Source organism: Cannabis sativa, chromosome 1 (genome assembly GCF_029168945.1).
Source record: "Cannabis sativa cultivar Pink pepper isolate KNU-18-1 chromosome 1, ASM2916894v1, whole genome shotgun sequence".
Classification (NCBI taxonomy): domain Eukaryota; kingdom Viridiplantae; phylum Streptophyta; class Magnoliopsida; order Rosales; family Cannabaceae; genus Cannabis; species Cannabis sativa.
The window spans coordinates 5,163,038-5,177,299 of record NC_083601.1 but is presented as its reverse complement, the minus strand read 5'-3'; the positions used below and the strand labels follow the sequence as shown (position 1 = coordinate 5,177,299).

The following is a 14,262-nucleotide window of genomic DNA, read 5'->3' as shown; positions in this document are numbered from 1 at the left end:
TTAATTGAATAGGCCCAAAAACTAAATGGGCCTAAATAAATTCTATCAATAACTATGATAATTTATTTTAGCAACATTAACCTATATGCATCTATAATAAAATTAAACACATAGGCTCACACAGGCACACTTTGGATGGGTCCTATCATGTTGCTAGGTCATACACAGATGAAAGAAGATTGTAAATATACCTGTTACAAATTATTATCTTGACCAAGGGAGCCATCAGATCATTAGATCTGGCAAAAAGTAACCATGGCTATTTGCAATCAAGTAATAATAGGTTTTGAAAACTTACAAACAAGCTAAAACACATACTCCTGCAACAAGGTTAGCTGGATAGTTGGAAGTAGGATTTATTTAATTTTAAATAAATAATTTCGAAAAATAAATAATTTAAAAAAATATTTAATTAATTTCGAAAATAAAGTTAAAAAAAAAATTTAATTTCAGAAATAAAAAAAATTTAAATTTCGAAAATTTAAAAAATATTTAAAATTAAACCTACTATTTTGAAAAATTAGGTTTCAACCAACCTAAATATCATTTCAAAATTTGCTAACTACTTTTAAAAATTAAATGTTATTTTAAAAATAAAAATTAAATAAAAATTAGAAAAGATAAATGAAATATCTTTTCAGATTTTAAATTTAATTTAAATAAATAAAATAACAAAATTTAAAAGTTAGCAAAATATCTTACATCTATTTAAAATTACATGATTATAAATATCTTATTTTAAATTTAAATAAGGTCAAAATATCTAAAAAGATTTAATTTAAAAAAAAAAATATCTTAAAAGATAAGATATAATTAAAAATATCTTAAAAGATAAGATATCTTAAAAATATCTTAAAATATTTTATAAATATCTTATAAAATCTGACCTTAAATTTAAAAAAAAGATAAGATATAAGCAAATTTAAAAATAAGATAGATTTTTAAGCAAGAAGATAGATACTAATTCTATTCAAATTCAAATTACACTAATATCTTGAATTAAATTTAAAAAATATTAAATTAATTCAAAATGATAATTAGAATTGAATTAGGAATAGTAATAGTATAAATACAAAACTATACAAAAAATTGGAAGTTAATTCCATGAAAAAGCATGAAAAATCGAAGAAAAACAAAAAAAATCGAAACTGTACGGACAGATTTGCGATCGCAGGAAAATATCAGCACAGCCCCGATTTTTTCAAATCTTCAAAAAATCATAACTAATTCAAATAAAATCCAAATTAAGTTCTGTAAAAGGCTAACTTGCTTAATTTTTTTCATACTATCCAATAAAAATAATTCCAGAGATAAAATCGCAATTATTTTTCACGAAAATTTCACAAACATCAATCAATCATCAAATAACACTCAATACAACATGATACCATCCAAAGAACATACAAACAATCGTTTTAAAGTCCAAATTTCTTGCAAGTAAATCAATTACCATGGCTCTGAGGCCAGTTGTTGGAAATTATTTTACCAGGATCTTAGATCTACTCACAAGTATGTTTATTAACATCCTAAATATGAACTTTCTAAAACGATGAAATAAACACATATAAAGTTTAAGAAACCTTACATTGGGTGCAGCGGAATATAATGACTCCTTCCGTTCAGATATCTAGCCCTTGATTCCTTTCTGTAGCAGAGCATTATCAATATCTGAACCTGGATCTCTTTCTCTGAATCTTTGATGCTGAAGCTCCTTTGCTGATGATCTTTCTTCACGATCTTCCTCACTATGATTGAGGTATCACTTGATGTGTGTGGGCACTACTCAAATCACTAAGGATTTCGAAATTCTAAGGAAGAAGAGAGTGAGTGGTCAGCTAAAGATAGGGAGAGAGAAGGCTCAGTTTTTCTGAATAGAAAAAGTCAGAAGAAAAGTGTAATTTTCCTGAAGCCTTCACTATCTATTTATAGCATTCCTACTAGGGTTAGATTTGAATTATATGGCATTAAAATAATGAAAAAATCAGTTTAAATTTCCTACAAAAGTGGCTGGCCCTATACTAGTGGATTTGGGCCTCACTTTTTGCAATTTTGCAGTTTTACCTTTTCTGCATCTGATTTTCTCAAAAATGCCAATTTTCTAATTCAACCATTTAAATGCCAATTCTAACTATTTAATAACTATAAATAATTATTAAATAATATTGTCATTTATCATATTTATTAATTGAACCATACAAAGTATCATAATTAACAAATATGCCCCTATAAACTCTTTCTTTACAATTTCGCCCTTACTTAGTGAAAAATTCACAAATAGACATAGTCTAAATTGAGAATTATAATTGATTAATCAAAACCAATTACATGAGTCTTACAAGCAATATTATCTCAACTAGTGGGGGGACCATGGGTCTATATAACCGAGCTTCCAATAAGTAGATCAAGAATTTAGCACTAAAATTCACTAACTTATTAATTCTTCGTTGAATCCACGCATAGAACTTAGAATTGCACTCTCAGTATATAGAATGCTCTATATGTTCCACCATATAGACACATCATTAGTTATCCATTGTTATAATCCTAATGTGATCAATGATCCTCTATATGAATGATCTACACTGTAAAGGGATTAGATTACCGTTACACCCTACAATGTATTTTATCCTTAAAACACTTGACCCCGTATAAATGATATTTCAGCTTATGTGAAATGAGTACTCCACCATTTATGTTCGTTTGGTCAAGCTCGAAGGAGATCATCCTTTGCTTACTATTCGCCAGATAGAAGCTATAGATTCCATGTTTATGCTAGCGCTCCCACTCAATTGCACTACCGTGTTCCCAAAATGTACGTATCACCCTGACCTAAAAGTAGGCTTAACTAACAAATCAAAGAACACGAATAGCCTCTCGAGATTGAGCCTAATCATATCAGGATTAAGATCATTTGATCTAGGATCAACTAGGCGATATTGACTTGAATAGATATTACGGTAAGTTTAATAAATCTAAGTCAAAGTTCAATATCGGTCCCTTCCGATGCATACTCCATGCATCCAACCTGAGCTTTACTTTAACCAATGTTCTGGAAAGAACATAGTATTTCTCCAAAAAGTAAACTCTTGTTGTAGATTATCATATCAGTAAGACCCTGTGTCTGATAAATCTAGGAAACTTTATTCACATAGTCATGTTTACTTTCCAATGTGTTGACGGCACAATAAACAGGATCAAGTATGTGAAAAAGGGTTTCAGATGAATTTATACATTATGTACATATAATCATGAAATAAATCATGTGAACCATGCAACATTAAATGTTATTTCTGATCTATATTAATAAGCAAATCTGATTATATTGAAATGAGTTTTATTTAGGGCATAAAACCCAACAATATCAACTTTGATAGTACATCTTGGGGATATGTTCTTCCTTTTATAATTCTTCAAGAGGTCTTGAAGAATCATGACATTATGAGCAATGGATCTCCCTTAAACAGAAGCTCATTGATTTTGATTAACTAATAAATGAGGAAGCACTTGGGAAAGTCTCAAACACAACAGTTTAGATATGATATTTTACTATTGTTTTAATAAATTTTCTATAAAAAAAGCATAAATCTACAAATTGATATTTTACTGTTATTTTAATAATTTTTCTATAAAAATATAAAATATTCTAAAAAATTTAGAAAATAAAAATATATATAATAATAATAATAATAAAAATTTACTGTTATCAATCAATATATATACCTTAACCTTTTTGGCTTTTTTTGTTTGTTTGTTTTTTTTTTTTTAAAAAAGTAAAATATAATAATAATAATAATAATAACAACAACTCTAATGTGTACATTTTTGGTTTTTTTTTTTAAAAAATAAGATATAATAATAATAATAATAATAATAATAATAATAATAATAATAAAAGAATCAGTTGTACGTGATACTTGAAATAATATTTTAATTATTTTTTATTACATTTAATTTTTTTTTAAAAAATATTAATTAATTTTTAACAAAAGTCTACTTTACGTCTTTTACGAAATAGTAACTTTAATGTCAAGCATTACATAATTATAACTAAAGAGCATTGTTATTGGACACCAGTAGTGTCCAACACCTTTTATAGGTAGCACTCTACAATTGATTAACGATATTCCCTAAATCTTATTTTTTTAAAGTTATATGAGACTTGCTACTTAATTACACTAATAGTGGTATAATACCAATGAGCTAGGGCTGCCTTTTAGCATTTCTCATAACTAAAATATCACATTTTTTTTTTATATTTTTTTGTTTTTTTAATTAAGATATTTCAAAAATAATAATTACTTTTTTAAAACATATTAATTGATAATAACAGAACAAACTAATTAATGAATTTCTCCAATATTGTCTTAAAAATGTTAAAAAATGTATAAAATTTGAGATGAAATTTAAGATTAAGATTAAGATTTGAGAAATACAATAGTGACAACTACAAGTAAACTACGGTAATGACAATGGATGAGATACAGTGATGACAACGGATGAGATACAGTGATGAAAATAAGTGAGATACAATGAGACAACAAGTGAGATACAATAATAACAATAGTTTTGAAAATGATCGAAATATGAAAATAATGTATTATGGGTACACCGTAATTTTTTTCTATACCATTCTATTTATAATTCCAAATAGTAATTAATAAAATTTTGCATTTAATTTTTAATAAGTAAAATTATTAATAATAACATGAAATAAAATATTATATTTATAATTTTAGTATATTAGAATTATATTTTCGAGTAACTATTTATTATAATACTAAAAGAAATTAAATTAGTAACACGAAAATTGTCTAGTGTATTTATACAATATATGCATTTATATTACGTAAAACTGCCTTTAAAAAGGATAGATTCAACTTTTCTATTTTATCTATTTTACTTTTACATTATATTACACATTATTTTTTTTTATTATTAAAATATTATGTTTTTAAATCATTTATCATATAAAATAATACAAAAGAAATAATAAAGAAAAAAAAATATAATTTTTCTTAAAAAAAAAGATTGAAAAAAAAACAAAAATGTTTAAAAAACCTTCAAGCTCTTAGAGCTATCACTAGAGTCTTAATGAAAAAGCTTCTTCGAATGAGCTATTATTTCTTTCTTTCACTACCTCCTATATAAACTACCTTTTAATTTCGCTTTGTCTTTGACTTTGTTAATTTATTAGACACCCAATTATATACTTTATAAAATATATAAATTATTTATGTTATTATAATGTTCTTTTGACAAAATATAATATATTATAATATTTAATAGGTTAAGAAAATATGTCAGGTAAACATTATAAATATTAAAAAAATATATAATAATATTATCAATTTTTAAAATATATATTTAAAATAAATAAAAAATATAATATTTAAACAATATAAAATAAAAAATAAAAATACTGATGTATGTATTTGAGCATAACATAGCTAAATGTGTATACTTTATTGGGTAAATACTATTTTAGATCATGTGTTTTTTAAAAGTTGCCAATTGGACCCTCTATTTTGGTAAATGATAAAATAGACCATATATTTTTTAAAATTGTAAAAATAAGTTCCTGAACTCAATTTTCAACAATTTTTTTTTAATATAACTAACTTTAAGACAATTTATAACACGAACATATACACAAAATTTAATCAGTTTTGTCATAACATCTTCAGATCAGATAATTATTAAGTTTTATTTTGACAAAAAATCAGTTCAGGTTCCTATGTGTACAATTTTAAAAAATATAGGATATATTTTGTCATTTAACAAAACAGAGGATCTAATAAGTAACTTTTGCAAAATCCGAGATCCAAAATAGTATTTACCCTACCTTATTTGATGGAGAGTGAATATTAACCATTTTAGCCGTACTTATTAATCTAAATTATCTTAACTCAGCTAATATTGTAATTGCTTTCACTACTACAAAAAGATGAATTCGTGACGGTCCCAAAAATAATTTTTTTAGGGACCGTCGTTAAAAAAATTGAGTAACTGTTTAAAATTGTCGGAAAAAATTAGTATTCCTGACAGTTTATAGCAATGCCTAAAATATTAGGCGACGTTTTTCATTAAAAACACACACACAAAAAATAAAATTACGGGATTATACCCGACGGTTTAAAATCGTCGGGTATACCCCATTTAAATTAATTTTTTTTTTTATATATACTACAAAAAGGGGAATAGCCGACTGTTCTAAACCGTCGGGTATAAACCTTCACTTACTTCTCACCATATTTGCCACGTGTCCACCTACTTTTTTTCTATTTCCCACATGCCCACCTATTTTTTCTCCATTTCCCACACCCTAAAACGGAAATATTAACTCTCCAAAACCCCACCCACGCGCACCATTGCCCTCCTCTCTCGTCGTCCTCCTCCCTTTCTTCTCGTCCATCGATCTCCACCCACCCCTCTTCCCGTCGGTCTCCCTCCTCTTCGTCGCATACGTCGAACCACCACCACCTCCCGTCAGTGTCCCTATCATCTCCGTCTCATACGTCGGACCACCACCACCTCCCATCCGTCTCCCTCTCTCTTCGAGCTCGGTATAAATATATTTATTATTTATATATTTTTTATTTATTATATATTTATTTTGTTATTGTACAAATTTAATGTGTTTTAAAGTTAATTGTTATTGTAATATAATTAATTAGTTATTTTATTGTAATAAAATTAATTAGTTTTTTTTACATTAGCGATAATTAAAAACTATCGCTTATTTTGCCCATTTTGCAACGGTTGTATAAACGACGGTTATAGAAACAGACGAGAATACTTTAAAATTTAAATGACTGTTTAAAAACGTCCGGAAAAACCATTTTTATAGTAGTGTTTCACGTTTGTCTCACTCACCTTAGAAGCTAATACTCCTGTAATATTAAATTATTACCATCTAAGTATTAAAAAAAAGAGAATTTTATTTGTACTATTACCAACAATCCCGCTTGGAGATTTTGGCGCCTCTTGCCCGGAATGCACTATCGGAGTTCTTGTGTGGTGATCAAGGGACAAGGGGTGATTCAGTCTTCGGCTTGCATGCACTATCGGAGTTCTTGTGTGGAGATCAAGGGACAAGGGGTGATTCAGTCTTCGGCTTGCATGACGTTGGGAGCTTTCACCTTTTACAGTGAGTGAGCTATATGTGTAACTCATGTATGGCACTAGCCAAATTTTTTACATTCTCCTTAGGAGAGTTAATTTGTGTTAAGCCACGTTCTTCCATTTTCTCAAAAGACCTCATACTAATAGAGTAGGTAAAACACTTATATTCAAGACAACTCTTACTTATTCTTCCCATGTGGGACTTGGGTTAATACTTCAATTGTTAGGATATCAACTCACATCCCACATTATGAGGCTATTTGGAAAAGGCCTATAAATAAAAAAAAATTCAATACATTCAACATCTTTAATTAGTATTTTTATTTAGTTTTAATGAGTAATTATATTTTCACATGTTATACGTAAAATATGTACATATGAAAATTAACACTAAAATGTAACTTTTTTTGTATTTAGATTGGATGGATCCAATTCAATCAAATAAATACTGGATCTAAAATATTTAATGTTAGAAGGATCCGATCCGATCCAAAAATACTAGGTTTAACCCAAATTAAACCAATAGATATATATGAAATACATTAAATTCTCCACGTTTATTGGATGTTAGATTGAATCGATTGGATGACTAAAATTAAACAGATCGAATGATAAAATTTAACATCTAATATATAATCTAGATAGAACTAAAAACATTAAATATCATCCAATAAAAAACCTAAACTATGAGTGTAATATAAATGTTATAAATCACTAGGAACAATATGGAACAATACCGACAAAAATTTGTCACTATAATAAATTTCAATCACACATATGATAGTTATCTAATTACCAAATCACAATCACAGGGTTAAAAGTTGGTAGTCCACTTTAATATTTTTATTTTGCATAAAAGAATAAAATATTTAATTTATACTTGCTTCATTTAATTTGTTTTCAATATTCTCTTAATTAACATGCATGCATTAACATTCATTTATTTATTTTTGTTATGAATAAATCTAGTAATATTAAAAAAAAATGGTGATAAATTGACAATGATTAGGAGAGGGGAAGGATTATGATGAAATTCGCAGACTTAATTGAGCAAAACTTGGAGGAACTAGCCACACTGGAAAGCCTTGATTGCGGAAAATTGTTTAACTATAACAAGTCAATCGACATACCAGGGGTGGCCGCCACTCTCCGGTACTACGCCGGCGCAGCCGACAAAATCCATGGGCAAGTTTTGAAAATGTCACGTGAGTTTCAAGGTTACACTTTGCTTGAACCTATTGGGGTTGTAGGCCACATCATTCCATGGAATTTCCCTTCCACTATGTTCTTTGCCAAGGTCAGCCCTGCCTTGGCTGCAGGCTGCACCATCGTACTCAAACCCGCCGAGCAAACTCCTCTCACAGCTCTGTTTTATGCCCATCTTGCTAAGCAGGTAAGGTATTCATATTATATAATATATGATTTGGGCATAGTTTTAAATATTTTTTAGTGAGCTGAAGTGAAGCTTACTATTAATTAGGCTGGTATACCTGATGGAGTGCTTAATGTAGTGACTGGGTTTGGGCCAACAGCTGGTGCTGCTATTAGCTCTCACATGGACATTAACATGGTATTATTGATTATATATATGTATATGCTATAATATGCAGTACTAAGTAACTTTATATTGTATTAGTTGAATTATTGGTTTGCTCATGTTTTGTTTAGGTGTGTTTTACTGGCTCCACAGAAACAGGTAGAGAGGTAATGAAGGCAGCAGCAATGAGCAACTTGAAACCAGTTTCATTAGAATTAGGAGGCAAGTCACCCCTCATCATTTTTGATGATGCTGATATTGAAATGGCTACTGATCTTGCCCTTACTGGAATCCTTTTTAACAAGGTAATAATAATTATGTAGCTTCTTTCACTGATGGGTAATTATGTGTAAGTTTTAGCATTTTGGATTGTATAATTAGCTTATTAAAAATGTTTAAGTTTTTATCACTTATTTGTATTATGACCCAGGGAGAAATATGTGTTGCAAGTTCTCGTGTTTATGTCCAAGAAGGGATTTATGATGAATTTGTAAACACGTTAGTAGAGAAGGCAAAAGCTTGGGTTGTTGGAGACCCTTTTGATCCTCAAGTTTGTCAAGGACCTCAGGTAATTAACTAGACCAAAATTAGCATTAAATAAAGAAATTAACATTTTGAGTTTTGGATAAATATATATATATGCTAATGCATTGTAGGTTGACAAGGCTCAATTTGATAAAATCCTAAGCTACATTGAGCATGGTAAGAGAGAAGGAGGGACTTTGTTAACTGGGGGAAAGAGTGTAGGGAACAAGGGATATTACATTGAGCCAACCATATTCACTGATGTTAATGAGGACATGCTTATTTTCAAGGATGAAATATTTGGGCCTGTTATGGCACTCATGAAGTTTAAGTAAGTCAATAATTAACTTAATGCTTCACTAAAATCATTATTTGACTTATTAATTTGTTTTCATTCAAAAAATAAAATTAGAGGTTCTGGTTTTTTAATTTATAGTTATAGGAGGTTATTTTTTTCTCTAACCATGACCTGTCGATTTTCTTTGGGTATAGATGCGGCTTAGTCGGATTTGTGTTAATTTGCTATTGTAATTTGATTTTTGTTACTGCGATTAATCTTTTCTCTGTAATATGATTTCGAATGTTTTAGTCTTGTTTATGACATGGTTTTGAGTATTTTAGTCTTGTTTATGTGGTATGGTTTTGTTTTATTGTGTTTCGTTGGTGGTTCTGATTTGCTTTCCAATGGCTCGTCATGAAATTGTTGTTAGTGATTGAGAATAACAAGTTTCTTGCGACTGAAGTGGTTGTTAGTAGTACAGTTATACTTATATTGCACAATATAGTTGAGACTCAAGCTACGATATGGAATGAACTTGGTGCAATAATTTTTACTGTTGTGTTTTTTGAGTAGTAGATAAAAACTAAATATAGGTGCTCTTAAAGTTAACTATGATGCTGCAATAATTTTTATCTTATTTTAATTTATAGTTTGTTTGTCAATCGATCTCAAAATTAGGCAGCTGGTCATTATTTTGCTCGTTTTTTTAATTTTAATCGTGCTCGTGTCTCCAACAAAAAAAAAAATTATTATTTGACTTTTGTATTGAATTAATATTGTGTAAGTGAGATGAATTAATTTTTGTGAATTGTTAGGACAATGGAAGAGGGAATAGCTAAAGCCAACAACACAAAATATGGGCTAGCAGCAGGGATTGTGACGAAGGACTTGAATGTGGCTAACACAGTTTCAAGATCAATCCGAGCTGGGATTATTTGGATCAATTGTTACCTTGTTTTCGATCGAGATTGTCCTTACGGTGGATACAAGATGAGTGGATTTGGAAGAGATCTTGGCTTAGAGGCACTTCATAAGTATCTTCAAGTCAAATCAGTCATAACTCCCATTTACAACTCTCCATGGCTTTAATTATTTCAGATTTGAGTGTACCAGCTAATACATAATATTGGGAGTTGTACAATTTTTTTTTTTTATTTTTAAGGTTATTCTATAAAAGAAACTTGTAAGATTTTTCCTTTTTTGAACATTTAATAAACAGGAGTGATTAAAAAGTGTATATGTATAATAAATAGAATCATTCAATAAATATGAGAACTTGTTATTGTATTAATATCATATGACTACTGTTGTGGCTGTTTTCTACAATTACGTAATTGTAAACCAACAGCTTGTAAAGGACAAAGGAAGAGGCAAGAGTTCAAATGAGAGCACTAGTGGAGTGCCAGTCAAAGGGACTCTAAAAATCAAGTTAGCACGATTACAATCGAATAATGAGACAACGATAAATAAATAAAATAATGATGATAAAGAGGTAAATCAGATGGTTGGATGAACGATTGAGAAAAAAAAAAAAAAGAAGAAGAAAAGTGTTAAAGGGTATTAGGAGTGTCAACTACTTTTCTACGTGTTAATATTGCTATTGGTTCAACTAAGTATTGAGTTTTATATAGTTTAATGTAATAACTTTTAGGTGACGTTTGGTTGGAGGTAATGAAATAGAATGGAATGGAAAGTAAACAATTTTCATTCCATTCCTTTGTTTGGTTGCATTTTAAAGTATTGGAATGGCATTCCAATGGAATGCTCTTTCCACCATTTTGGTGTAATGACTATTCTATTTTAAAAAGGAAAGAATGACCATTCTAATGTAACAAGAAAAAAAAATTAATTATTTTTTTATTAATTTTTTTTTATGCATTTTAAATTTTATTCCATTCCATTGTTAGACAATTTATATGTATAAACTGAAACATATATGATTAAGTATAAAGTGCGGAATTAATAAATCATATATGCACTATAATTTAAAGATCGAAATACCTCCAGCCATTGAATCTTGAGCTTCAAACCCACATAAGCTTTGATCTGCAAAGGAAATTGACTACCATGGGTAATCGGGCTTCCTCGCTCTCTCAACTCTCTTTAGATGGAATTTGCGGTTATGAATAGAATGAGTGAGGAGCTCGGGGACCGAGACCCTATTTTTATAGGTGAGATACTCCACCAGTATCTGTGCCACATTAATTGTCAGAATATTTTGACAATTAATTCAGGAAATCAAATTAGGTAATAAATATAGAAATTTGACCATATATAGAATATTACGTAATTGATTCTGTCCAGATTCAATGAATATAAAATATTCATTTATCAAAATCAATAATATTATTTTATTTCCTTAATTAGAAATATTCTAATATTCTCCCACTTGGTCAGCATTTAAACTAAAACATTCAAACCCAAACGTTCCTCATTATATAATAAACATACGAATCATAGCGACATGTCCTCATTATAAGTCGAGTATTATCTTCCATGTATTACGATATATTTATTATATAACAATGTACTTTATGTGGCAATGTACTTAAGCGAATAAACCCTAACCCTTATGTTTATTCAGGTCCTCTTACGATAATTTTCTCAGATGAAATTAAGGTGCACATAAATATGAAAAAATATCGAAATTAGAGTTTCATTAAATAATTTTTGGTTGTACAAATAAAAAACTGCATATGGGTTAACTGAATCCCATATTTACTTTATGATCCTTGAATTTGTGTTGCGGCATGCCTTTAGTCAAGGATCTATGCGATCACCCAATTCAGTTTGCGTGATTAATGACCACTTATCACGCCTTTTTATGGCTAAATACTTAATGTCGATATGCTAGCTTCGACCAGTACTCTTAGAGTTATTAGCCATAAATATTGTAGCTGAATTTATCGCAAAATTTTCTTAATGGCCTAATGAAACTGTAATTCTGAACTCTAGGCCTACTATGAAACTCTATAATACATCATACGAGATGTATCCTCAAAACAATAAATGAATTTGACTTCTATAGTGGAAATAACAACCAGTGAAGTATATTAGAATCTAATTGGTTAACTATATTTCCAGATGGTCAATTCATCTTAAAATATGTATGAATATAATTTTTAGTATCTTAAAGATACCTCATCACTTTATATGAAAAATAAAGTGGTCTTAACTTTAGTTATTCTGATACTACTTAACGATCCTGAAACAAATGTAATGCAAAGTCTTATTCAGACTCTTAGGCATACATTAGGCTTCTAAAATAGAAGCAAATGAATGTTCTTAATTTATTCTCACTCCAGATCATTTTTCAGATGCTGGTTCGAGTTGAATTTATCACACTTAAAGATAAAAGTTATATCTGATAAATAATACATAATTTTATTTAATCAGAGATGCTGTGGCTACTCTCTAATTAATTAAAATTATATATATTATTTATATTCCTTATCTCAAAATAATAATTTAAGATATGAATAATTTCAACTTATATAGAAAACTTTTATCATCATTTGCAAGTAACATATTGTCGACGTATAAAACAAATATTACTCCCACTAACTTTCTGGTATATAATTATTTCCATAATTCTCTTTTCAAACCTAAAGGAAAAGATGATATAATACCAATTTGTGAGATGTTTGTTTTAATCTATAGGTAGACACTTTAAGCTTGCATATGTTCACCACTATTAGAGGAAAATCTTTATGGCAGTCTATATACCTTCTCCTCTAGTTCACTATTTGGAATTGATTAATGAATTAAAACAAGCAACAAATGCCAAGGTCTATAATAGAATCTTTTATAAAAATAATTGAGAATGTAAATGTCATTTGTTATTGATTCTTAGTTCAAAATGAACTTCTTAGCAATGAATATTCTTTTATATCTTTATGTTTCTCAATGTTGCCTAATGAATATTATTGGTGAAAAAACCTATGCTTAATTAATGTTCTCCACCCCATTAGGCAACTTTACTAAAGATAAACTTTATTGCTATTTAAGATATTCATTTCTTCATTCATGGCATATTGTACTACAACTTCAATTCTTTATCATTCTATAATTTAATTTGTGTCTCAAATTAATATTGTAGTTGAACTCTTATTGTACAAAATGTGATCACTAGAATACATTGATCTTACTGTTCTAATAAGTCATCTTAAGGATGGACCAACAAACTCTTAAAAGAGCAAATGGTTCAATAACATGTTATTTTAGAAATTGTAAGCAATTACTAAATAACATAACTTATTAGAATTTTACCAATGACTTGTATATTATTAATGATTAGTTATGAATTCTCAATAACCATTAATCTTAAGGGTTGTTGTGAATCATAATTAATCTAACACTTGAGGTGGAAGTTTGAGTAAATATGAATGATCTTTCTCGGAAACTAGGTTCCTAGATTGATCACTCCCACTGATCAAGTCAATTCTTAATTCCACAATTCTAGTGTTGTGAGATGGATAATAAAATATGTAACCCTTAAACCTTATAGCTTTTCAAATGAAATATGCTCATTTATGGTTTAGGGCTCAGATCTTTTCTTTGACAATTGTACTCTAACTATATATGGGTATTTATAAAATGTGTACATGTCATCAAGTCGGTTTTCAACCTTATCACAACTCAAAATATGTTTGAGAAACAACTTTGGTTAGAACACGATTCGATATGTACACCCCATTGTTGAGTATCAATAGACAAAGATTTAGGAAAGATTGGAGTTTGCTATGTAGGCTCCACCCCATGTCCAAAAAATGCTTAGTTTCTTAAATCTGTTACACAC

The 14,262-nt window shown here is 28.8% G+C and overlaps 1 protein-coding gene across 1 annotated transcript in view; it reads left to right on the top strand.

The window, feature by feature from the left end:
* Positions 1-10,755, top strand: part of LOC115705374 (aldehyde dehydrogenase family 2 member C4-like) — a 28,154-nt gene extending 17,399 nt beyond the window's left edge. Inside the window, exons 3-8 of the mRNA XM_030632700.2 lie at positions 8,132-8,515; positions 8,603-8,692; positions 8,791-8,964; positions 9,090-9,227; positions 9,316-9,515; positions 10,280-10,755. Of these exons, the coding sequence (XP_030488560.2) occupies positions 8,132-8,515; positions 8,603-8,692; positions 8,791-8,964; positions 9,090-9,227; positions 9,316-9,515; positions 10,280-10,553 (1,260 nt within the window). The 3' untranslated portion in view covers positions 10,554-10,755. The remainder of the gene's footprint in view (positions 1-8,131; positions 8,516-8,602; positions 8,693-8,790; positions 8,965-9,089; positions 9,228-9,315; positions 9,516-10,279) is intronic.
* The last annotated feature ends 3,507 nt before the right edge of the window (positions 10,756-14,262 follow it).